This window comes from Phymastichus coffea, unplaced genomic scaffold, assembly GCF_024137745.1.
Source record: "Phymastichus coffea isolate CEN01 unplaced genomic scaffold, Cenicafe_Pcof_1.1 PCOF00001, whole genome shotgun sequence".
Taxonomy (NCBI): domain Eukaryota; kingdom Metazoa; phylum Arthropoda; class Insecta; order Hymenoptera; family Eulophidae; genus Phymastichus; species Phymastichus coffea.
The window spans coordinates 12,445,598-12,471,411 of NW_026706812.1; the positions used below are offsets into that span (position 1 = coordinate 12,445,598).

General features: G+C 36.5%; 1 protein-coding gene across 5 annotated transcripts in view; it reads left to right on the forward strand.

The window, feature by feature from the left end:
- Positions 1–25,814, forward strand: part of LOC131674545 (protein GVQW3-like) — a 119,402-nt gene that overhangs the window by 27,002 nt on the left and 66,586 nt on the right. For 2 of the 5 annotated variants that reach the window (XM_058953317.1, XM_058953397.1), the window contains exons 2-4: positions 3,871–4,032; positions 15,518–15,594; positions 15,658–15,784. The exons of 1 other annotated variant lie outside the window; for it this stretch is intronic. In XM_058953317.1, coding sequence (XP_058809300.1) covers positions 3,871–4,032; positions 15,518–15,594; positions 15,658–15,765 — 347 coding nt within the window. In that variant the 3' untranslated portion in view covers positions 15,766–15,784. The remainder of the gene's footprint in view (positions 1–3,870; positions 4,033–15,517; positions 15,595–15,657; positions 15,785–25,814) is intronic. 2 more of the 5 variants (XR_009302885.1, XM_058953555.1) reach the window with 2 other exon arrangements.

Here is a 25,814-nt window from a genome sequence, read left to right on the forward strand (position 1 = left end):
GTTACGAACGTAGTGAGCTACATCTCTGTGTATGCCAGGCCAATAGTATTTAAGCGCGGCTCGCTTTTGGGTCTTATAGCGCCCTAGATGTCCTGCGGTAAGACTATCATGACACTCTGATAAGACTTGAGCTCTCTGTTCTCGTGGAAGTACTAGCTTCCAAGCATCTTCATCTGTACCCATCAAATCGTCCACGATAATGTCAGGTTTGTAAATATATAACTTATCTCCTATATACTTCCAATATGGGTCTTTAGTGGGATTCTCTTGAACTTTTTGCACCTATTTCAAGTACCACGGGTCCTTGACTTGCGGAGACGCTTTAAGCGAAGCTAGGCAAGCGATGGTAGTTTCTTCATCCACTTCGTACATTCGCGACAAAGCGTCTGGAACTACTTTGTGTTTTCCTCTTCTATGTATGATGTCGAAGCTGTAGGACTGTAGACTCAGCGACCATCGTCCTAGCTTGCCGTACGGATGTTTTAGGTTCCGCAACCATTTTAGATTGTAATGATCGATTATCACGGTAAAGTGATATTCTTCTATATACGGTCTGAACTTTTCGACTGCCCATATTACAGCGAGGCACTCCCTTTCTGTGGCCGAAAGCCTTCGCTCGGTGGTACTGAGTGCTCGACTGGCGTAGCAAAGTACTCTGTCTTCGTCTCCGACGTGCTGCAAGAGTACACTGCTTAATCCTGTATCGCTGGCGTCACATTCTATAATAAATGGAGCCGTAAAGTCTGGCCTAGCCAAGACGGGGCCAGTAGCGATCAGGCCTTTTATGCGCTCGAAAGCGTCTTGCTGCGTCTCTGTCCATTCGTATTTAGTGTCTTTCTTAGTTAAAGTGGTAAGCGGGTCCGCTATGCTCGCAAAGTCGGGCAGGAACTTCCGATACCATGACGCCATTTCTCAAAACCTACGCAATTGCTTGAGATTCTTCGGCGGCGGATACTCAATAATGGGCCGAACCCTTTCAGGATCAGGACGAGTCCCGTCCCTGTTGACTAGGACACCTAAATATCGGACTTCAGTCATACAGATGCGTGATTTCTTTCTGTTGATGGTTAGCCCTGCTTCTTTAATCCTCTCAAGGATATGCGTCAGCCATTTTAAATGATCTGTATAGGTTTCTGTCGCTATAATTAGGTCATCGATATAGGCGAAGGCATAAGGCTCCATCTCGGGCGTAATTAGCATATCCGCTAATATTTGAAAGGTTGCTGGTCCTCCTGCAACTCCATAGGGCATTCTTACGAATTCATATAACCCTAGGCCAGGGACTGTAAAAGCGGTAATCGGCATCGATCGCTCCGTAAGAGGGATCTGATGGAAAGCTCCCGAGCAGTCCAGTGCGCTAATGTACTTAGCGTGCTGCAACTTTCTCAAGATCACGTCCATATAGGGAAGCGGGTAAGCGCTCACCTTTGATACCGCATTGACCTTTCGATAATCAACGCAAAAGCGATACGATCCGTCGGGTTTTCGAACCATGACGACTGGACTCGACCATTCGCTTTTCGAGCGTCGAATTATATTTGCCTCTAGCATCTTGTATACTTGCGCATGCATTTCCATTTCGATAATATGAGAAACTGGGTAATATTTTTGTTTGATAGGCTGGGCTTCTCCGACGTCTATGTCGTGTTTGATCCATGACGTACATCCAATGTGGCTATGATGAGTTTCAGGTAAAACTTCTTCTACAATTCGGTCGATTTCTGCGCGTTGCTCCTGGTTAATCTCTTCAATGCCTAAAGAGGACAGGGCAAGCGACTGATCTGGGTCGATGAGACTATACGTGTCTCTAAAGATAACATTTTTATCTTGTCTAGTAACTTTCAAATTACTATTGATATCTGTTATCGTTTTTATTTGATTATTTAGACTGTAAACTGTGTTTTGCAGTTCAGCGTTTTCGCTTTTGAGTCTTGATAAATTTTTCTCTAGCTCGTCGACCTTCTCTTTTAACGTTTTTGTTGCAATTAAAGCTCCTTTCAGCTCTTTTGTGCCTTCCTTGAGGGTAGCGTCTTTCTTTCGCTTGAAGCGACAAATTATCGATTGTCTCAACAAAATCTTGCGCGGTATAATCGCCTTGTAACTGCCTGTATAATTTATTAGCACGTTCGTACATTGAGCCATCATTGTTGAGCTCAAGGTCGTTTAAGACTGAATTTAATGTATCACTAGGTAGTGTTTTAATCCATTCTTTTATTCTATTATTTACTTCTGTTTTAAAAATAGTTAAATTAGTTATGTCCGACATCTTGTTTTTATTTATTATTATTTATCTTCAGTTTTATATTCTTCTATTTGTTCTTGATAATTTTCTTTTATTTGCTTTCTTCTTTTTAAGATTATTATTTTATTTATCTTAATACATTATTATTATATTTTAGTTTGGCGTTGTACGACGGTATCGGTATATAATAATATATAATAAAATAAAATGTTATTAAATAATAGAGCGCTTCGTAAAATGTATAAATATATAGATAGGTTATATTACAATCGAAATCAATTTATCGGGAATTGATATGCATACACAAATAATCGTTTTGTGATTTTCGCTTATACGTGAGATGTATATGCGTAAACGCTTGTATTCGCCAGTGTCCAGGCTGTTTCTTATATCACAGTAAATACATGTGAGTTAGCGTCGTTCGCTTAGCTCACGCTATTCCGATAGAGTATGTCTGTACGACATAAACACTTTATGTTTTTCGGCACGAGTTTTCGTATCACAAGCAAAAGTGTCTTGCTTGTTTCCTTACTGGTGTTTACATTCGCTGGCTTGGTGAGTCTCTTTATTTTTTCTTTGTTTCCGCGAAGGTTATCTTTGCATCAAGTTTCCTGAGAATTTGATATGCACGTTGGGCGCTAAAATATAACGGGGTTTTAGCTCGAGCTCTTTTCGGGCTAAATCTTCAATCTAACATCCCAAATTTTTCATGCAAAATTGAAATGATTGTACCCTTTGATACCCCTGTGGCCTCAACTAATTCTTGCAATTTTAATCTTCTATCACTCAACACCATATCGTGGATTTTGTTGACCATTTCGGGCGTACTCACTTCTACGGGGCGTCCTGAACGATGTTCATCTTTTGTTGTTGTACGGCCGCGTTTAAATTCATCTACCCAGTTATAAACAGTCTTAAACACAGGGGCAGACTTGCCATGAACGGCGTTCAGCTCAACTGTGATTTCTTTTGGTATAAGGCCTTTCAAATGAAAATGTTCCATCACCGCTCGAAACTCTGTTTTTTCTATTTTTCAAATAAACCAATAACTTTGTCTTCAACCAACGCTCACAAAAAAACGACTTAATGAATCGAGCTGAAACTTTGTACGATATCTAGTTAGTTGTATTGCTTGCCAAAAACATCATAATTTAAGCGTGGCGAGCACCATCTCTTGGATTTTGTGAACACTTATTGACCCCCCCCTCGTAAACCAGATCAAATTAGATTTTGAATGTCATTTACTTTCGGGATTCTTTTGTTTTTAAAAAAATGTTGACTACCATAATGTCAAAACACTAGATTTACGCAACTTGTTCTATTAATAAATAAGTTAAAATTATATTTAGTACTTTAAAATTACATATTTGGTACTTTATTATTTTTCTGAAAACATAAATATATTGTTGAGAATGTGTAGAATTCACAAGCACTTTATGAAATATATTGCCATCAATGCTAGATTTTAGTACATAAATTATGCATTAAAAAGGTATAAGCTAAATCAAAATTATTTAGTTTTTTACTCATAATCTCTTTAAACAATTTTTTCTAAATAATGGTTATGCCTAAGCAATTTGTCAAATTTTGTGTTTTGTATTTTTTTAATAGAAAAATTTTCTTAATAGCTGGAAAAATCAAAGTATTATGGAAACGAGGTTGGATTAAAATGCCTGAGATTATGGTCTCAACTGCTGGTGCTTTGATTGGGATCTGTTTGTCCATAGGTACCTATCTATACAAGGACAGCCACCACGGATGGAATCAAAAATATGTATCTAGATATATGGGTAATAATTATTTTTAATTTTTTTTTATTTTTATATGAAATATATTGTTTTTTTATATAATTGTTGAAGAAAAAATATAATCAGAGTATTATAATCATATGCTACAGTGTTTTGAACGAAATAATTCCAATAAATAAGTTTTATAATTTTTATTTTATGTTTGAAGCAAAATAAACAATATTTTAGATTGGTTTAATAATAAAAAGATACTCGTCAGTCACGCAACTATTTATACTTAATTGAAACGTCAAAATATGATAAATGATTTTGTGACGCTTCGTAACTTGAAAAAAATGAAGATCATCAATTTTATAAAATTAACTCTTTGCAAAATAAAATAAATGATCTTTTTCCATTGGAATGATTTCAAAACATTTTACAACTTATTGGTAACTATTTATACATAACCAAAACGTACGATTAAGGTATTTTGAGTTTATGTAGTAACAAACACTTCCCTGTGAGAACAAATTGAGTAAAAGACAACAAATCACTGCACAAACTGTTCGCAACATCAACGAAATTGTATTTAAATTTGAAATGAATCAAAAGAACAAAAAACGTGTTGAGATTTCTGAGTCATAATCAGTTAAAAGAGCGACAGTTATTAAACAAATGAACCTTATACATTATCAACTGAACTATAGTTACATGCAAAATTATCCGGCCAATCATAATTTTATAATTAACTGTGGTTGAAATAGTATAAAATGATAACTTTCATATACTGTTATAAAATACATTTATTGTGCTACATTACTACATAGTTAGATAATTAAATATAACAATTAATAATTATTTATAATGTGACGAGAGCAAGCAGTACGCTTGCTCCTCGTCTGCCCTCCTTCTCTCTCTCCCTCTTATCGCTCGGCATGGCGACGTGGTCAGCGTTCGGCGCATATATTTATTGCGCCTAACCACTGGCCTTTATGTTTTTCCAGCCGCCGAAGATTGCCGAGCAAGATTGAGAGCGCCCGAAGAAGCAAGAGCGCAACGACTATGAGGTAGAGAGAGACAAAGAGACCGAGAGAGAGAGAGAGAGAGAGAGTTAGCGAGCATGCTAGAGTGCGCGTCTATGCACGCACTATGCAGGTTCGGGCCGGCGTGTGACGCGCGATCAATTAGCGCTTTTGTCGCACGCCGCCTAATGAGTGGGCTTGGTGGGAGAGCCCGGCGAGAGCGCGAACGCTGACCATGCGTCAAGTCGCGTAAGGCAGTTCCCGGAAGAAAGCTAAGGAGAGAAGTTGGAAGTAGCAGCGCAAAGAGAGAAGAAGAAGTACACGTGCAGGAGTGACCAGACCAGGGCGAGCCGAGGCAACGTGTGGCGGCAACACCTGCAGCAGGGCATTCAGTGTCGCCCTCGCCGCCATGCACGGCATGACTTCCAGGGGGTTCACCACGGGCTACGCCGAGGAAGACGTCCAGCCAGTGGCCAGGTCAATTCCCCGTTGCCGGCTCATCGCCAAGGACAAAGGTCAGGTTATCTCTCTCTCCCGGTATTTCTCTCTCTCATGGTGAGGTGCGGCCGCGTAGGAACGATAGGTAGCCAGGCGATCACTTGCCGGCTACGCTCATCGTAATGCGGTAGAGAGGTTTCGACGTATTCTTTCCTTTGTGAGGAGGCAAATGGCCAAGGCGATTTAGTCGCCGGGCCATTCGTCCTCCCGCGTTAGTTTAAGTTGTTCTGTATATGTGCGCGTGATGTAAACTTTATTGTAACCGATTTTGTATTTGTTTGTCTGAATAGATTTAAGTTGTATGTTCCAAGTAAGGAAAATTATTTATTCGTTCGACCTATCCTCTCGTTCCCCGATTGTTAAAGAGCGAAAGTGCCTCTCTTACTCTCCCCTTAATAAATTAGTGACGTCAGTGCCGAATAAGGCGCTGCCCCCGTTACAATAACAAAAAAAAGTTTTTGATACTTCATAAATATCCGGCCAAAATTTATAATAGTATTTATTAATCAGGAAATAATGTCTTTCGCTCCGTGTGATATGTAAACATTGAGTACGCTATTTATTCTGTATTATCCGATCAGTTATCATTCATCAATATGCCGAAATGGACGTCATTAGACAAACGTGTATTGGTTTTGAAACTACTCAATGAAGGTAAAACTTCACTTGAAATATCGGCAGCTTTAGCTATAGGAAAATCAATAGTTAGTGATATACTCAAAAAATTTGAGACTACTGATGCTGTAAAAGCTAAACGCAATTCTGGGTGACCTAGAAAAACGACTGAGCGTATTGATAAAGTGATAAAAAGACAGGCTGTCTCAGATGTGAAGAAAAATGCTGCTATTATTGCACGTGAATTATGCGAAGAACATGTAGCTGACATTAGTCAAAATACCGTGTCTCTAAGACTAAACGAAGTAGAACTTCGTTGGTCTGCGTTGCTCTTAAGAAACCATTGATTAGTAAGAAAAGTAAGAACGCCAGACTAGAATTTGCTACAGAACATCGGAGCTGGACTGTTGAAGACTGAAAAAGTGATGTTTTTGGATGAAACTAAAATCAGTTTATTTGGAAAAGATGGGAGAAGATATGTTCAACGACCTAAAGGTACCAGAAATGATCCACAATATCTAACACCAACCGTGAAACGGCGGTGGCGGAAACATCAGGCTATGGGAGCTTTCTCTTGGAAAGGCGCGGGTCCAATTTTCAAAATTGACAGCATTATGGACTCTACCAAGTATAGGGATATTATATTAGATGTAATGCTGCCTTATGCACGTAAAAAAATTCCAAGAGCATGAATCTTACAACGGGATTATGATCCAAAACATCGATCACAGCTCCTCCAACAAGTTTTTACTCACAAGGGAACCACCCCAACCCGACCTCACCGATTTAAATGATTTTGGGATATGTTGTAATACTTGAAAAAAAATTAGATATGTGTTTTTTTTATCGGCCTATAAGGGCTTTTAAGGGGTGAAATCCACCCTGAAAATCAACCCCTAAAATCAGTTTTTTAATATTTCTCAGCATCAAATGAATATTTTTCAGTAAACTCAATGTTAAAAAATTTCTTATAAAAAGGCGCTTTTAAGGACATAACACTTATACCGAAGGGTTGCAACCCCCTTTTTAATAGGGGTAAATACACTATTTTTTGTACTGTTTTACGACATGTAATACAGTAAATCAGCTCGAGTGATTTAAAAATCGCACTGATAATGAGAAAATACCAAAATTAAATTGAAGTGTTTCCTGATTTAAAAAAAAATATATTTAAGGGGTGTTTCATCCCCTAGAAACCACCCCCGTCAAACTATCAGCAGGTTAATCCACCTAACCCTGGGATAAACAAGTTTAGTCGTTTGTTATTTTTTGAAATAATTTAATCTTATGCATGAGCGAGCTACCGCAACTAACCAACCTGCCTCTAACCCACCAAACCCCCATAAACCACGCTTACCCAACCAAATGTAGGCTAATAGACCTAACTTTGGAAGAATTGAGTTTATCAGTTGCTTTTTCTTAAAATAATTGATTTCTACACCGTACGTGGGGTATCCTATTTTTTTTTGATAAAATATATCTGTAGCTCAAACAATTTATGACAAATAAAAATATGTTTAATACATTTTATTTTAATAGTACCAAAATGGCGAGAAATATCTCTTAAAAATAAACACGAGAATAACACGAGGTCTAATTATCATTTATAGATATATACATATATATTTATATTCGTATGTTGATATATAAATATATTTACGTAAGAGCCATCGTACGTGATACTACATATATTTTGATTTTTCATAATAATTTTCATCTTTTTCTTTTTTTTATTTATTGGTAAATTAAAATGTATCATTCAACGAATTCCTTACAGAAATGATAATCATCGAAAAAGTGTTTGAACATAATGATCTTTTACACTAACCACACCATATTATAACAACATTTTTACATGCTTCTACTTCGCAATGTATATTGCAAGAATCTCCAAAACTAAAATCAACAGGGTTATATGTTTTAGCTGGTTTTTCAGCAATGTAGCTGCTTTTATACCAAGCGTATTTAAAAATATTTGTATATCTTGTTGAAGAAAGCTGGTTATGGACAAGAGGCTGCATTTTTATGATGTTATTTCTTAAATGTAGATTCATTTCATAGTCCATCAAAATTACTTGATCTGATAAACGTCGAACGAAATTTTTTCAGATACGAAATCTATAAACATCGAGTGGTTGGATGTTCCCTGTCGTTCCTATAGGAATTTTTTTTATATTAACAATTTTGTTTGTCGGCATCGTTTTCTTTACAGCTTTATCGCAATGTCCACTCCAAGAGTCGAGTAAAAGTGCAGATTAAGGTCCAACATTTTGGTAAAAAACTTCTTTCAACCAAATTTTAAAATGATCTAAAATAAAAAAATGTCAAAATTTTTCTGTCATTGCATTATAATAAACAAAAATATACTAACTTGTCGTTAATTTTCCAGATTTAGATGCTTCCACATGCACATTTTCTGGTCTAAATAATGAAGATGGGACCGAATTGACCACTTTTTTCTTTTAATACTATAAAAAGTGGTGATAAAAGTTTCCCGGTTGCTGATATAGTTGGCTGAATTGTATAACTGTGCGTTGTCGATGAAACCGACTGTACCAGACATTGCACCTGCTTTTCTCCTTCAACTACTAATGTTCTTCCCGAGTGCATTTCTAATTGGAAACCACTCTGATCTGAATTATAAAAGTTTGCAATGCCGATTTCTGGTATATATGATTTAACATCAGCTACAAAAGCATTAGCATTAGTTTGTAGTTCTTCTTTACTTTCTAATGTTTTTTTTGGTGATAAATTTATTTATTTTTCTAGATACTATTCTATGAGCTTTTTTAAGTTTTAGTAACCAATTTTGAGAAGCCTTAAATCTTATATCTTCATGGGCAACAATTTTTTGAGCTTGCAATGTCCATTCCCGTATATCTCGATCATGCACTATCGTACCAGCTGCAATAGCGGCTTTTAAATTATCAAACGTGTATTGGCAAATTTGCGCAATTTTTTCTCGGTAAGTTCCATTTTTATTAATTGTTTTCGCCCAACGTTTAAGTTGACTTATAGATGAAACTTTTTTGAATCTATGTTGTACAGTATCCAGTTTTAAGTTTTTGTTTTTTCCGCTCTTTCAAAATTCTACGGCTCTTTATTTATAATCAAATGTGATTTCGTCATCATCATTTGTGCACTGATTTGTTGGAGCAAAATCAGGATCAGGAAAATGATGTTGAACTTCATCTTCGATTATTTTAGCATCAGTATCTTTATAATCTTCATGAAAATCTAACGTCTCTCTAACAATCACATCAATATCATTAAACTCATACACGGCATCTATTAATATTTCTTTCAATTTTTCTGACAATTTAATTCCTTTGAAATTAATCTCGCTATCTGGTATTTGTAAACTTTGAAAATATGCTGATAATTAATTGACTACGTTCAAAAGATTGATCTTCATGTTTTAATCTAAAACAAAATCAAGATATAAATACTCTTTTTTGCAGTTGAATAATTTTACAAAAGACAAAAGGAAACCTAGTCTATAGATAGAATTCGATCATACGTTTTTAACAGTTATATTTCACGTTTTTACAAACCAAAATATTTGAATAAAATTATATATAATAAGTGACATAAATACTTACGGAGTAGACAAAAACTTTTCTTTTTGTTATATACTATATTTTCGTGTTGGGGAAATTTGTATGTAAATATAGAAATAAGTTTATTTATATATCCAGCACTATAAAAAAACTTTAACTTTTTAAATACTTGACTTTTCTTCAACTACTAGGAATAATGAAATATGTATCGGATGTCTTATTATCGTAAGGGGCGTAGATTTGATATAACTTATCTTCTTCGAGCCATTGATAAGACAAAATTGTAAATAAGACAAAGTGTACAGCAAAGTAAAGTACCAACAAAAAGTAAACTAAACCACAAGTGAAAATTGAAAAAAGTAAACAGTTTATAAGTATAGGAATTGAGACTATAATAACTATTTATAACTATTAATATAATCAACTATTTGTTATAATTTCTTTTCTCATTGACAAATTGTAAATGATTAAAAAATCAATAATAACTATATTAAACTTCCACTTTTGAAATTAATAATTTTTAACTGTTATTACTTGTTATTTTTCTTTATTACGGATTAACTTTACGTTTAAAAAATAATAACTATTATTATTACTCTTTTATACACAGCTATATGTAATACAATGCAAATAATATTTTTAAAAAACTGATACTATAACTGTTATTATTAATTTCGAAAAAACATAATAATTATTTATAATTTACTTTAGTCTCAAATCTTATATTTATAAGCCGTTATTAATTATTTTTATCTTTTTTGTATTTATAATGAAAAGAAAATAATAATTATTACATAAAATTTGTAATACTTGGGACATATTGTTATGCAATATGAATGTTATTCAAGAAATACATTTATTTTTCGCTATTTATATAAGGTTAGCCCGCATGTTGTTCGGTAAGGGTGGTTTATAAGGGTGTAGGTTAGATAGGTTAGGGGTAGGTGGATAAGATGTATGTGAATCAGGTGGGATAACTCGCTTATGGTGTAAAATTCAATTATTTCAAGAAATAACAAACGACTAAACTTGTTTATACCAGGGTTAGGTGGATTATCCTGCTGATAGTTTGACGGAGGTGGTTTCTAGGGGGTGAAACACCCCTTAAATATCTTTTTTTTTCAATCAGGAAACATGTCAATTTAATTTTGGTATTTTCTCATTATCAGTGCGATTTTTAAATCACTCGAGCTGATTTACTGTATTACATGTCGTAAAACAGTACAAAAAATAGTGTATTTACCCCTATTAAAAAGCGGGTTGCAACCCTTCGGTATAAATGTTATGTCCTTAAAAGCGCCTTTTTATAAGAAATTTTTTAACGTTGAGTTTACTGAAAAATATTCATTTGATGCTGACAAATATAAAAAAACTGATTTTAGGGGTTGATTTTCAGGGCGGATTTCACCCCTTAAAAGCCCTTATGGGCCGATAAAAAAAACACGTATCTAATTTTTTTTCAAGTATTACAACATATCCCAAAATCATTCAAATCGGTAAGGTCGGGTTGGGGTGGTTCCCTTGTTAGAAAAAAGTCAGTGTTTTAGAGTGGTCAAGTCAATCTTCGGATTTAAATCCTATAGAACACTTATGGCAAGAATTAAAATTAAAAAGAGAGATTGAAACTTGTGCAATTAAAGCTGATTTGTGGGTAAAAGTTCAAGAAGAATGGCAAAATATCTCTCAAGAACGAATTATAAAATTGATTGAATCGATACCTCATCTATGTGCTGCCGTTCTAGCTGCAAAGGATGTGGCTACTATATATTGATGAAAAACGTGAATCCTTTTATTTATTTGCAAGTTTTTTTTACATACGAGGTCTGTCCGGAAAGTATCGGGCCTACCTTTATATTTTCGTGCTAGCGTTATTCTTTATCATCTGGGTGGCATCCTTCAAAGTAATCCCCACTTAATTGAATAACATGGTTCCATCAATGTTTCCACTTTTCAAAACAGTCCTGGAACTCACTTTTAGGGCTAGCCTTAAATACAGTCGTCGAATTGTTTTCAAACGTTGTTTTGTCATCGAAACGGTATCCTTTGAGTGGTTTTTTTAGTTTGGGAAACAGCCAAATGTCATCATAAGCTATGTCGGGACTGTATGGATGTTGTCGTAGCAATGCGATATTGTATTTGCTCAAAGACTGCTGCACAAGATTGGATGACTGTGCTGGCGCATTATCGTGATGGAGAAGCCAGTCACCACTTTCCCAAAAGTGCGGCCATTTTCTTCTTACTACATCACGCAAACTTTTCAAAATTTGAACATAGTATCCTTTATTGATTGTCTGACCTGTTGGTGCATATTCGTGATGTACAACACCTTCACAATCGAAAAAAACAATCAACATTGACTTAACATTGCCCCAACTTTGACGTGCTTTTTTTGGTCTTGGCGATACAGAATGCTTCCACTGTAAAGATTGTTGTTTTGTGTTAAGTGACAACTTTTAAAATTCACTTAATCCTGATATATGTATTAATGTAATGTAAAACTTATATGTATTAGTATTATGTATAATTACGCCGCGCGTATTAATTGTACACGTTAAGCACGCGTGGGCGGTTCGGCGGCCGCGTAGTAATGCAGTGACGGCGTAGTAACACTCTCGCGCGGCATGACTGTATCGCCCACGCCTGACACGCCAGTCTCGTGCCAGAGCTAATCACGACCAGTCGTACACACCATAATTCTCTTCAGATTTACGTACAGTTTTATTCAGTTCTTTTCATACAGTTTTGATCTCAGTTTTTTTGTCAATCAGTTTTTATTTATCGTTAAATTCCTAAAATCAGTATATTTATATTCTTCCTATCAGCGATTAACGTATACGCGCGACGAAAGTAACGGCGTTTATTAACGCATTATTATTAAATATATATATATATATATATATATACGTATACAGCGTACGATCAGACCAATTCCAGCACAATTACTTGTTACAAGGATAACAGTTATTATAAGGACCAGCAAAAATAAAAGGATTATATTTCCTGGACGAATATTTTAACAATATACATATTTATATAACTATATAAATTCAAGGACAAGTCTACTAATAATAATAATAAATAAACATTTAACAAGTAAGTAACTCAAGGTTCATTAGTGTAAACTTGTTTTCTTCTTACCTATTTCTCTATAATAATAATAATACTTGGAATAATTACCATTTGGCAAATTTCCACGTATTCATTTTGTGTATAACTACATATATATATATATATATATATATATATATGTAGATGTGTATGCGTTCGTGAAATTCTTAATTATTTTGGCTTTGGTATTTTGCTCTCGCGACTCTTTTCATTTATTATCATAAATACCGGTCGTACCAGCGTAATGTGATCTTCTCAATTACATAGCATTATAGCCTACGCTGACGAAGTATTTAAAAATTAAGCACGTCCCCAGATAACATGATATGCATGTGTACAGGATAAATAGTACGTCTACAATATTTTGACGAGCTCGGTTCCAAGTTGCTAAAACTCTTGAGTAAGCTTTAATTCGAACTTTACATAATTATAGTTAAATCAACGATAAATCGGCTTCAAGAGAAATTTCCTTAACGAATAAATTATTACCTGTAGTTCGGAAATATATATAAATCTAGTAGTATATTTATTGTTACGAATAATTTTCCAATAGTTTAAATTGCAGCCCTATTACTACAGCTAATACCTTCGTCTTTAACCAGTAGAGTCGAGACTAATGAGAGTTTCGACCTATATAATTACTTTATGATACATATATAAATAATCGTGCCTATATTTGCAATAGTAGTAGGAGAACCTCTATATAAATATATTCCAGTTATTTGATTTTTTTTTATAATTATGTCCCATAAATATACTTTACGTAAAATATATTTAATAATTAACTTGCGAGCGTTAAGTGAGCGGGGCCTCATATATGCAACAATACACCACATCGAGTTATAGTGTCGCTCGTTTGCTAAAAAGACACTAACGACGTGTGTGTCTATTAGAAAACACGTAACATTTTTTTTCAGGATCATAACCATAAACCCATGATTCATCACGTGTAATAACTTTTCTAAGCACATTCTCATCATTATTGACCATTTCTAGATTTTCCAGATCGATTTCTTCTAAGCGAATGTTCTTCTGCTCTGCTGTGAGCATTTTCGGTTAAAATTTCTGAAATGATAGTTTTTGTTATCCCAAGGTCTTCTTCTAGTTCTCGCACAGTCATACGACGATCTTGTTCGATTGCAAGTCGCATCCGCTCAATATTATCTGTTGTTTTTGTCGTCGAAGGTCAGCCGGAACGAGAATCACTATCGCCAGAAGTGCGACCATCCTTGAACCGTTTATACCACTCTTTTATTCGTGTTTTACTCATACACTCGCTTCCGAAGGCCTTTGCCATCATTTCAATAATTTCCGATCTCGTTTTTCCGAGTTGAAAGCAAAATTTGATGCAAATTCGTTGATCTTGTTTTTCAGTCATTTTTGACAATATCAAAATCGGGCGAATGCGAAAAAGGCACTGTAAACAAAGACACGCTGCGCATGAACTATACGTCCGGTAGGTGTCAGTAAGTAACCAATGGATTCGTGAGACTTTACTGTTGACGTTTTTGTCCGGTAGAGGTCGCTCGAACACTATGGCGCGAAGATATAAACGTAGGCCCGATACTTTCCGGACAGACCTCGTTTACTAAGTAATTTCTGTTTGGCCGGATATTTATGAAGTATCAAAAATTTTCGTTGTTTTATAAGTAATTATTGATTGTTATATTTAATTATCTAACTATGTAATAATGTAGCACAATAAATGTACTTTATAATGATATATGAAAGTTAATATTTTATGCTATTTCAACCACAGTTAATTATATGATTATGATTGGCCAGATAATTTTGCATGCAACTGTATGTCTATGTAATGATTGGAGTGCGCACAAGAAATGCGACAATTCCATTTATCTAATCAATACTTTACAGATGTATCCCTAAGTATTTAAATTATTGACCAATACAAATATTCCTCTAAGTATTTTAAATTACTAAGATCAAATGTGTTTTTACAGATTTTTTTAAATAAAACTATTTAATTTCTTGTAGTTACTATTTAAGAATTGTGTATCTTGTTTTTCATTTATGTTATTGTCAATCACATTAATGTGCATCACCTTTAAGTACTTCTTTTCTGTATATTGTGTTCTCTGCCTAAAATATATACGTCCTTAAAATTAAAGGGAATATTCTGAATCATTATAAATATATTTTAGAATTAGAAGTAATCTATCTTGATCATCGAATAATTTTATACCATCGGTTATAGAACTTTTGTGTTCACTAATTTTAGTTTTTAGTGATCGTTTCTTCTGTTATGTTTTGATGTTGTCGTATCAGTTCTACTTTTTTCGTAATATCATCTAGAGTCTTTTCTTGACTAGTCCGAATTCCGGACTGCTAAACCCATTTTTTTAATTTAATGTCTATTTTCGACAAGTGATCCAATATAGGGTACAATCTGATCAAATTAAGATTTAGGTTAGGTTTGTATAGATAGCTGTTTCTGTTATTATTAATAGCTTCCGTCAGCAGGCTTGCATCATTAGTATACCCAATGCAACGGGTGCAATTTTTAGTATTCCTATGTGCCTTGTATGTGGATCATTTAGTCCACTCGCTTTGGACATGCAATACAAACCATGTCTTGTTAATAGGCGGAAAATATCCACGAATTGTTCATTACATAATAATAATATATATTAATATATAATAATATCATATTAATATATATTAATAATATCATTTGTTGATTTTGTATAATTATATTACAGTAATAAAGTTCTTGGTTTGCAGGTTGTGATACTATTCTCAATTCACAATTTCTATCGAGATTGACGTCGAGTAGGGGTCCTTTTAACGAACATATAAAGGTATAATAAATCCTTATGTAATCCCCTAAGGAACGATGATCTATTTGTATATATCGTTTCTAGTCCGAACTTAGGGCTAAATATGGATATTTATATTTTATATATGCTGACTTACCGGCTGACATGGGCGATTGTGGTACCAAGACTGAGTGTAGTTTATACAGATTATAGTAATTCCTGCCAACAAGAGGTAAATACAAAACAATGTATTTTCTTCCATTTCGATGTAATGCTTCAACCTTTGAAACTTTAACAATTTCTTAAGTACTCGGTCGACACTGGGAAATCAAGGTCCAATACTGTATGTTTTATGTAATTAGCTGTTTGGTGCAACATATTTGAGTCAATTGAGTCCGAGTGCGCCTTTCTTTCTTTTAGCGCATGAATAATTTTTAAGAAGCGCTCCGATGCTCTACTAAGATGATCCACCCTTGCTTGCAGCATCTTTCCAAAAGATTGTATCGAGATCATATACTCTAGCTGGACATTTTCATTCTCTAGCTTTTTGAGTTTTTGTTGCAGTCGGATTACTAGTTCATAAATCTTTTCTCTATGAGTGTCCATTATTTTGTATAGTTTATCTTATATTTAATAGTAACGATATGGGTCCTTTTGTTAACGAGTTTGAGAATTGATTTCTGGTCTGGGTACAGAAAAGAATTGATCTGGTGTTGATCATATCGAAATCATAAGCAATTTTGATCTCTATTTCGATTAAAGAATAAGTAGCAACGTTCAGTTGGTTTGACGCTATAAGATTTACTAGCCCGTTATCGAAAGACCCTTCTTCAGGAGGAATACTTCGAGAAAGACGTGGACGGTACGTTTACATTGACCCCGTACAAACGCCCAGTCACCATGAAGACAGCTGCTTTCCTTCGTGTTTCTGCCCAGCAGCGAGCGCGTAACTAAGAAGATTTGTGGTAATGACCCGGACAGTTAGACACATGGTTATCTGTCTCTCTCTCTCTCTCTCTCTCTCTCTCTCTCTCTCTCTCTCTCTCTCCCTCTCCAGATAGAGCGAGTTACGAAACCTGGGAGTCACTAAGCGCGCTCTTCCATCCCCGTTTCGATTTTTTCCCCCAGCCGTACTAAATACCCACTTTGCCAATATAGTCAACTCGTCTCCTCCCATGACATCGGACTTTCTTGACGCCCTTTTAGCGCGTCCCCCAAATGTTCCTCATGCTCACTCTCCATTGGAATTTCATGAGGTTACTAGCCAGGAGGTTATGGATGCACTGAACTCGTCCTCATCCAGAACATTCGGTCCCGATGGTTTGCCTGTCAAGATGCTTAAACTCGTCTCTTCTACTTGTCTCTCGTCTCTTACGCATCTTGTTAACAGATCATTATTGTGCGGCGTTTTTTCGACCTCCTGGAAACGGTCTCTCATCACCTCTCTTGCCAAAGTACCTTCGCCCGCTCTTTTATCGGACATCAGACCGATAGCAAGGTTATCCGAGTTATCAAAGGTGCTTGAGAGGTTCACTGCTGCCAGCTGCGTGATCCACAGCAGGACCGTTTCGTGAGGTTTCACAGCACTCAGACTGCACTCTTGGGTGTCCTTGATGACATCCGCAGGGCCATTGAGGAACGTAAAATTAGAATCCTCGTCCTGCTGGATTTTTCTAAGGTTTTCAACGTTATCCTCCATGGTCGTCTGATGGTCAAGCTCAGGGACCTTTACCTGTCTGATACTGTCTTGAACTGGTTTATTAGCTATCTGACTAACAGGTTTCAGGCCGTTGTGGAGGAGGACGGTAGGTAACGAACTGGCTCAGGGCTGCTACTAGAGTACCGCATGGTAGTATTCTGGGACCATTGCTATTTGCAATTTATATCTCGGACCTGCCCTCTGTCCTCTCCTTCATTAATTACATGATGTATGCCGACGACACGCAGGTCTACCTTCACTGTCATCCCGGCAGTCTTGCGGAGGCATTGGGGAGGGTGCAGCTCGATGTCCAGGCTATAGCGGACTGGGCCCTAAGAAACGACATCTCTCTCAATCTTACCAAGACTAAGGTCATGATACTGGGCAGCGAACAGTACGTTAGGGCTAGTAACTTGGATGACATCGCGAAGATCACCATTAACGAGGTTCCACTCGATTATGACATCAGCGCTCGCAACCTGGGTGTGATACTGACTCTAACGCTAAATTAGACCGAACATGTCAGAAGCGTGACGAGGAGGGCATATGGCTCTTGGCTTCACTCCGCTTCCACAGGAAATCTCTCTCGACTACCCTCAGAAAAGTTCTTGTCGAGAGGCTCATTTTTCCATATTTCGATTACCTCTCAGTGGTCTGCATTCAGCTCGTCTAAACTACAAGTTGCCCAAAACGCCTGTGTACGCTTCGTAATAGGATGGATCCCATACATACCTTCACTATCCTTAAACAGCCACATCACCCACCATAGATTAGCCCTAGGCTGGCTATCATTTACATCAAATAGGTATAGAGCCCTTGCCGTTCTGGCCTACTCTGTATTGTCTAGGAAATCGCCTCACTACTTAGCTAAAAACTTGTCTGTCCTGCTTCCACCATCAGCATTTGAATACGAAGCTCCTCGAACTGAGGCCTGGAACCATTCAGTTGTTATCCTTATTCATGGTTATCCTTGGATACTCATTTCATTGAGCGTAACCCTGTTCTCCACTGATTAGATGTCTGCCTTCAAGGATTGGACACGTGACCTGTTTTTAAATTATGAGGCTAGTGCATGTATTGAGAAGGCGACTCGCGAAAACCTAATGCCAGTGCCGGCACTTTCCGATTACACTAGTATTCCAAACAAAGTCAATCCAGTCGCGTTCTCCCAAAATTATCCAACTTCCCACAAATACCCACTATCGACCTTTGGTTCATTAAATAGCTAATCAAACTTAGGTGTTTTTAGCCAAATGCACGTCGCTTCCCTTTTACATCTCCTCCTTTCAGTCCTTTCTTATAAAATAGGTGCTATCGCGTTGTTATTATTTATTTTTTTTTTAATTATTTTTTATTACTTTTATTATTTTTATTATTTTCATCTTTTATTATTGTTATTATTGTTGTTTTATCTGTTATTTTCATTATATTGTTATTTTGTAATGGAGAATTCCGGCCGTACCCGTCTGGATTGCTCGCGACCGTCCGCACAAATTATTTATTCGGGGATTCGGGAAGCAAAAGACGTTCCCACGACTGAATAACGCGTCGAGCATAAATACGTTAAACGCACAGATTCGAAGTCGGGATGAGGAGTGATACAGCGGCGAATAAACACAACAGCGGATTAATACGCTAGTCTTTTAATTGTCAACAAACGATTACAATACGGCAACCTCGGACTTACACACTACGAGCGGCACAATAACAAGCGCGAACGCGAAGGTGAATCAGTGGCTGGTCAGCCTGCCGATTCCATTATAAAAACTAGATATTATAACAAATGCCCGACAAACACTTTTCGCTGATAGGCTATCAACGGGTAGCCAGCAGGTCTGCTGTGCTACCAGCCATAGACTGACGCCCAAACATGCAAGAGAGAGAGAATCAAGAGAAAAATACGGCACCGACCTCGACCTTCAGTCTCTCTGACGGCTAGAGCGCTCTTCAGTGTGACGTCACTGGTGTGCTCCTTGCTGACCGTCTCGCTGATACTTGTTGTCGTCGCTATTTGTCTTCTCGCTCGTCCCCTCGCTTGCTCCACAATATAGCTGCCTCAATTCGTATCTCCCAGAAATTGCTGTTGCCGTTGTTTCTGCCGCCTCCTCGTTGCTCGGCGCTGCAGCACGTCAAATTCCTCGCACGCTCACCCGCGCACCTCGCCGGTTACCCACACGCACCGGTGCCGGGTATCTTTCGGGACACGGCTGGGCGCGACCCAGCCTCACGCTCTATCACTCGTCCGCGCACCGGGCGTGTCTCCGAAAGAAACAAACGTCGGCGAGGTCGCGAGGCCAACTCGAAAAAACCGTGACCTTTCGGTTTATCCGCCCACGCGACTTTCTCTGCTGATTGCTTAGCAGAGACTCTCTCAAATTTTCCGCGGCGATCCGCAATTCGAGCGCTCTCTCTCTCTCTTTCTCTCTTCTTCTGCGCCATCTGCGTCGCTCCAGTCGTCAGCTCAGCCCGTGTTCAGCACCTCGCAAACAAAAGGTCCAAGCATGAGTGTGTGTGCCAAACGTACACACTCTCAACCTGGCGCGGCGCACGGACATTTGCGAGAGCCAAACGGACGAGATCGGCCTAGCCGAGATTCTCCCTGACAATTTATATATATTTCTACTTTATTATATGTTACATAATTTATTGTATTTTCATATTTATATACATTTTTGAGTCACCTGACTATTATTGCTATTGTAAATTCGCTGCTCATCGTACATACAACTCACGCATTTATCTAAACTTATCTTCTTTAAATAGTCAAATGCGTTAATATTTATTCTTGCATCTCTCGTTCTGTCATTTTATAAATTTTGTTATTTTTGATTTCTACTTTTCTAAACTGCCAGACGGGGTTCCACGTCATTGGCGCAATAAACGAACTAATCTAATCGAATCTCTGTCTCTGTCTCTCTCTCTCTCTCTCTAGGGAATAGATTAGGCTAAGTACAATAATACTCGGTAGTCAGGCGTTTACTCGTAGGCTACCTAAGATTCTTTGTACGAGCAGTGGGTCTTTTTAAACGCGATTAGTCAAGACGATTCTGCTGTCGGGTGATCCGCGACTTGTTTGCCGCCGGTATTAGTAATAAGGTCCGTGCGTTTTTTATATTATTTATTAGTAATAAAATTTGCAAGTTAATATGTTATAATAGTTTGTATTAATAGTAAGTCTTGCAAGTTAGCTTTGTTTGTGATAATAAGTTTTACGTTAAATTCAGAAAGTTTGTGCTCGAAATCATTTACTGAGCTATCCTCCTTTGTCCTCTCCTTTTTGATCATTGAGAGCTTAAAAAATTGGTAGCAAAAGCGCGGCGATGGCGTGCCTATCTTTGTTACATAACACAGGTCCGACTCAGAAACCAGAAATAGTGTACCAGAAGGAATTTGATACGCTGAATCTGAATCTGGCCTCAGAATTGATCCATCACCCTTAATTTCTGAGATATCCTAACCTAAAAGTGCAAAAGAGACTGTTTTTCGCTGTTTTTGAACTCTTCTCACGTCACTAATTTCCGTTTTAGTTAAAAATTGAAAAGAGCATTCGAAAGGGCAAGTTGTTTACTTTAAAAAAATACTACCTAATTTTTTCAATTAAATTTTTTGAAGCGGAGATATCGTTCTTTGAAAAGTCCCATATCATCCTATTAATAGGATACATTGTTCAAACTTTTATGGCATCGCAGGCTGGCTTCCAATCTTTCTACCATACTTCGTTCGACGTTAAACTGGTCCCCGGTCCTCCCTCTGGGATATTTAAAACCTTTTCGGCTTCTTTCGTTTTGAATATATTGTCCTCTACCTTGTCGGTGTTTTCGCTCTCTTGTATGCTTCATTGAGAATCTCGGGTTGATTAATATCTACCAGGTTACTGACTTCCTTTGGTAAACCTTTGAAGAAAGTTTTATTGTCAAGTTCTGCATCGGAGTCATCATTGCATCGGTGTAATTACTGCCGTGCTCTTCCTCCAGAGCATTTTGCGTATAGTTTCACAGAATATTTATCCTGTCGTAAAAATCTCCAACCGAGTCTCCTTGCTTCATGCATAAACTATGAATTTTAGAGTCATAGTATGCAAAGTCCTTGCAGGGTGCAATCGCTCCTTCAGAATTTTTATCAAGTAAGCGACAGCCTTTACGGATTTACCATAAATAATACACTCCCGCGCTGGTCTTTGAAGTTTAGAAATCAGAAGCCGAATGATATTTTATTCTTGTCCACTTGGGATGAGGGTCTTTCCATTGCGTATATCTTGAACAAAGTCCTTCAATGGAACCTTCTTTCCATCGAATTCGCAAATATCTTAGACAATATTCTGCAGCATAAAGCTAGCAGACATGTTGTTGAGAGATCTAACATAGCTTGATCTGTCATGATTTTATTTATTAATTGTTATCTTCAAAGGAGTTTATATATTGTAAAAAAACGTCAAACCTCCATGTAAATTACTACTTAATTCGGTATTATATGAGCCCAGCCTTGTAAAAGAAAAGATAAACTTTTACAGAAATATAAAATTATGCGATATGATATTTGCAATTAAATTACAATTATTTGTTAGAAAATAATTGTATGATTACTTGTAGATAAAAATTATTTGAATCATTTTTTAAAGGAATGTAATTAATGGCAATTTAACTAGTTATATTATTAATGTTTGTCGGAAAAAGAAAATAACTGAAAATAATAAGATTAACATTTATATAATTAATGTTTAATTTTCGTATTTACTTGATTTATTTACATAGTTCTTTTATTTTATTTTATAATGAGTCTGACGGCGGGCAGTAACTTAGTCTTTTTTAGCCTAGTTAATTAATAGAAATAAATATTAAGAACGGAGTGGGAACCTTCATGATGAAAACCCATGATGAAAACGCATTTGAGATAAGGTGTTTATATAAAACTTGATAGTGGCCCGAGCCTGCGTACCCGACCTTACCATCAACGCTTTATCCTGCTTTATCCCACACGCATATGTTGACAGGAGCCTACGATCATCGTGTATACATCTTGAAGCGTTATTTCGCCGATAAGAGGAGGGGCCATAAAAATGCAATCTATCTTTTTTCCCACCGAATTTTAAAAAAATATCCGTAATATTTAATGGATTTTCATCAATTTTGTAAGTTACTATTATACCACAATGCGCATCTTTTAAAAATATATCATTTATCCAGTTCAACCCTTGCAATCACAAAATAACTTATAAATAATTTCGTGGTTTAAGTGAAAGCAACAATAGAACCGTAATGCATTTTATAATAACTCTTAGAAGTTTTTGGATTTTTCTAAATGTTTATAATAGTTAATTATTGAATTATTGTAATTTATAGTTATTAAATAATCACTATGTATCGTTAAAATTAAATAAGTCTAGTCCGCTTTTGTATAAGTAATTATAAATCATAGCGTCACTCTTGCTCTTAAAAGTGGCACTCCAAGAGCTCTTTCTGAAGAAAAAGGCTCAAGTTAAAAAAGGACTGCCCTATCTCTCTCTGAAAATTCACACCCACAGACCAATAAAGACATCCTAGATATGATTAGAAAATTTTCTAACAATACAAAACTTAGTCGTTATCGTTTCACAAAACTATGGGACCAGAGTGAGCGCTGGAGGAAACACAGGATAGAAAAATTTTTAAAGAATCAGTAGTGCAGTGTAGTGCCAAGAAGTCAGCCAAGTGCATCTAGAATTGAGAATTGAGAGAGAGATAGAGGTCAAAGAGCAGAGAGTGCGCAGTCTAAATATCAAACAATCAAATAAAACAAAAAGTAAGTAAAACCTTATTTCTGACTGTCCTTTTCTTTCTTTTTTTTTAATCCCTTCTTTCGAAATTCATTAATCGAGAGTCTGGTGGATTTTCATAAAGTCCCTTAAGAACACATTAAGCCTGAGTCTGGTATGTTCGTAATAACATTTGGTTATTACATCCCGCACTAGCATACAGTTTTCTGCACGCAACAATATTGCTCGTCCCAGCTTATGCGATAGCCAAATCAGAGCAACCCTGAATATACGCTTACTTCAAGCGTACCTGAGAGCAACCCCGACGTCACATGAGTAGATTAGTTTGGAGTTCGACAATGCAAAAACTCGACTAATGTACAACATAACAAAAAAAATATAATAAAACTTTCAAGCGAAAGAACAAAAGATTTTGCTGACAAGCAAAAGTAAGCGAAAAAAATTTTCTCACAAAACATGTGAAAGAATTTTCAAAATCAAAACGAAATACAAGTCGATAAGTCAGCTTCTGGGGTTTTGGTCTTAACAGTGTCACGCACTAATCTCTACGAAGCTCGAAAATATTTTATATATTTATTTTATATATGGAAAAATTATATTTAATAAAAGGAAAAAAAAATAAAAGATTTCCTTCACGATCATACTCTGCTACTAGTTGTAATGCGCCAATGGCTATAAAGCTAACTTGGTTGGTGTTTTGAAGCTCTTTTCAGCAGCCAAGCGGCCTCTAGCTCAGAGCGAAATAAAAGGTTAAAATGGCTCCCTGCCCACACGCGCAGGCAATCTGTTTATTTAAGGCATACACTCTCGTTCTTCTTTATTACCCTTTTTCCAACGTATAGCGCTTTCAATACACTGTTTATAAATTTCATATTGTAATACGAGGGGGGTCAATAAGTCTTTACAAAAAGAAGGAAATAAAAGTTTTGCGTATGTAATTTTTTTTTATTTTTCAACATAATCTCCTTGAAGGTCCATACACTTTATTAAACGGCCTTCTAGTTTTTGTAAGTCATCGGAAAAATATGATTTCTGAAAACCCTCAAAATAGGCATTTGTTTCGGTGATGACTTCTTTCGACGTGAATCGTTGTCCGGCAAGCCATTTTTTGAGGTTAGGAAATAAGAAAAAGTCACTGGGAGCCAAATCAGGCGAATATGGTGGATGGTCAATTAATTTGAACTTTAAATCGTTAATTTTTGCCATCAGAACTGCACACGTGTGAACTTGATCATTGTCTTGAAGAAAGAGGCATTTTTTTTGTTCAAGTGAGGACGTTTTTCTCTGATTTTTTCTTTCAGCTAACCTAATAATGACGCATAATATTGTCCAGTGATCGTCTGACCCTTTTCCGAGTAGTCGATGTAGATGATTCCATACGCAATCTCAGAAAACCGTGGCCATAATCTTTCCAGCGGACTTTACTGTCATTGCCTTCTTTGGGGCTGGTTCTCCTGGGATAATCCAATGTTTGGACGGTTCTTTGGTTTCAGGAGTGTAGTGGTGTACCCTTGTTTCGTCTACAGTTACGAGTCGACGCCAAGTCTTCCGGATTACGACGTATGCGTGCTAAAAGTGCCTAAGAGGTGACCACGCGGTTTCGTTTGTTTTCAATAGTGAGCAAACGCGGCACCCATCTTGCTGATATTTTTTTTATCCCCAATTTTACATGCAAAATTGAAATGATTGTACCCTTTGATACCCCTGTGGCCTTAACTAATTCTTGCAATTTTAATCTTCTATCACTCAACACCATATCGTGGATTTTGTTGACCATTTCGGGCGTACTCACTTCTACGGGGCGTCCTGCACGAGGTTTATCTTTTATTGTTGTAGGGCGGCGTTTAAATTCATTTACCCAGTTATAAACAGTCTTAAACACAGGGGCAGATTTGCCATGAACGGCGTTCAACTCAACTGTAATTTCTTTTGGTGTAAGACTTTTCAAAGGAAAATGTATCATCACCGCTCGAAACTCTGTTTTTTCCATTTTGCAAATAAACCAATAACTTTTTCTTCAACCAACGCTCACAAAAAAACGACTTAATGAATCGAGCTGAAACTTTGTACGATATCTAGTTAGTTGTATTGCTTGCCAAAAACATCATAATTTAAGCGTGGCGAGCACCATCTCTTGGATTTTGTGAACACTTATTGACCCCCCCTCATAAGTAGTCATTTCAGGAAGGAAAAAGAATATGATTTTTACGGATTATAAATTCGTTAAGAGTATTATATAATCGACTTTATTTAATGAAAAGAGAATATTACGTAGCATAGATATCTTTTACTAATGTTAACAACAATTATATAAGTAACATATAAAAGAGAAAAAAGAGGAGTCCTATATACGTATTGTTTTTATATGCAATTTGACTAAATTACACAAGAGTGATTCTGTCTACGCGAGCAAAAATCTATTTTACCAGGAAGACATATACACAAATATGTAGCTATTTTCATTATAATATATATATATATATATATATATATATATATATATATATATATATATATTATAACGAGCGGCCAGACCCTCGTTATGTCTCTCTCTCCCTATACATAATTATAATTATTCTTATATATATAATTGTCTTATAATTATCCCACATGTATGGCAGCCAAAGGTAAGTCAGAGAGAGCGCTAATAGAGGGCGAGCTAGAGAGAGAGAATTCGGGAGGCCGGCGCGACGCGCGCGAGCAGGAGAGTGAGGCAGAGGCGCGCGATAACACTTCTTCTTGTACCGGCGACTTCGAAGCACGTGGACGTGTGACGAGCGGCTATACTTGTGCTCGCGATCTTTGTTATCC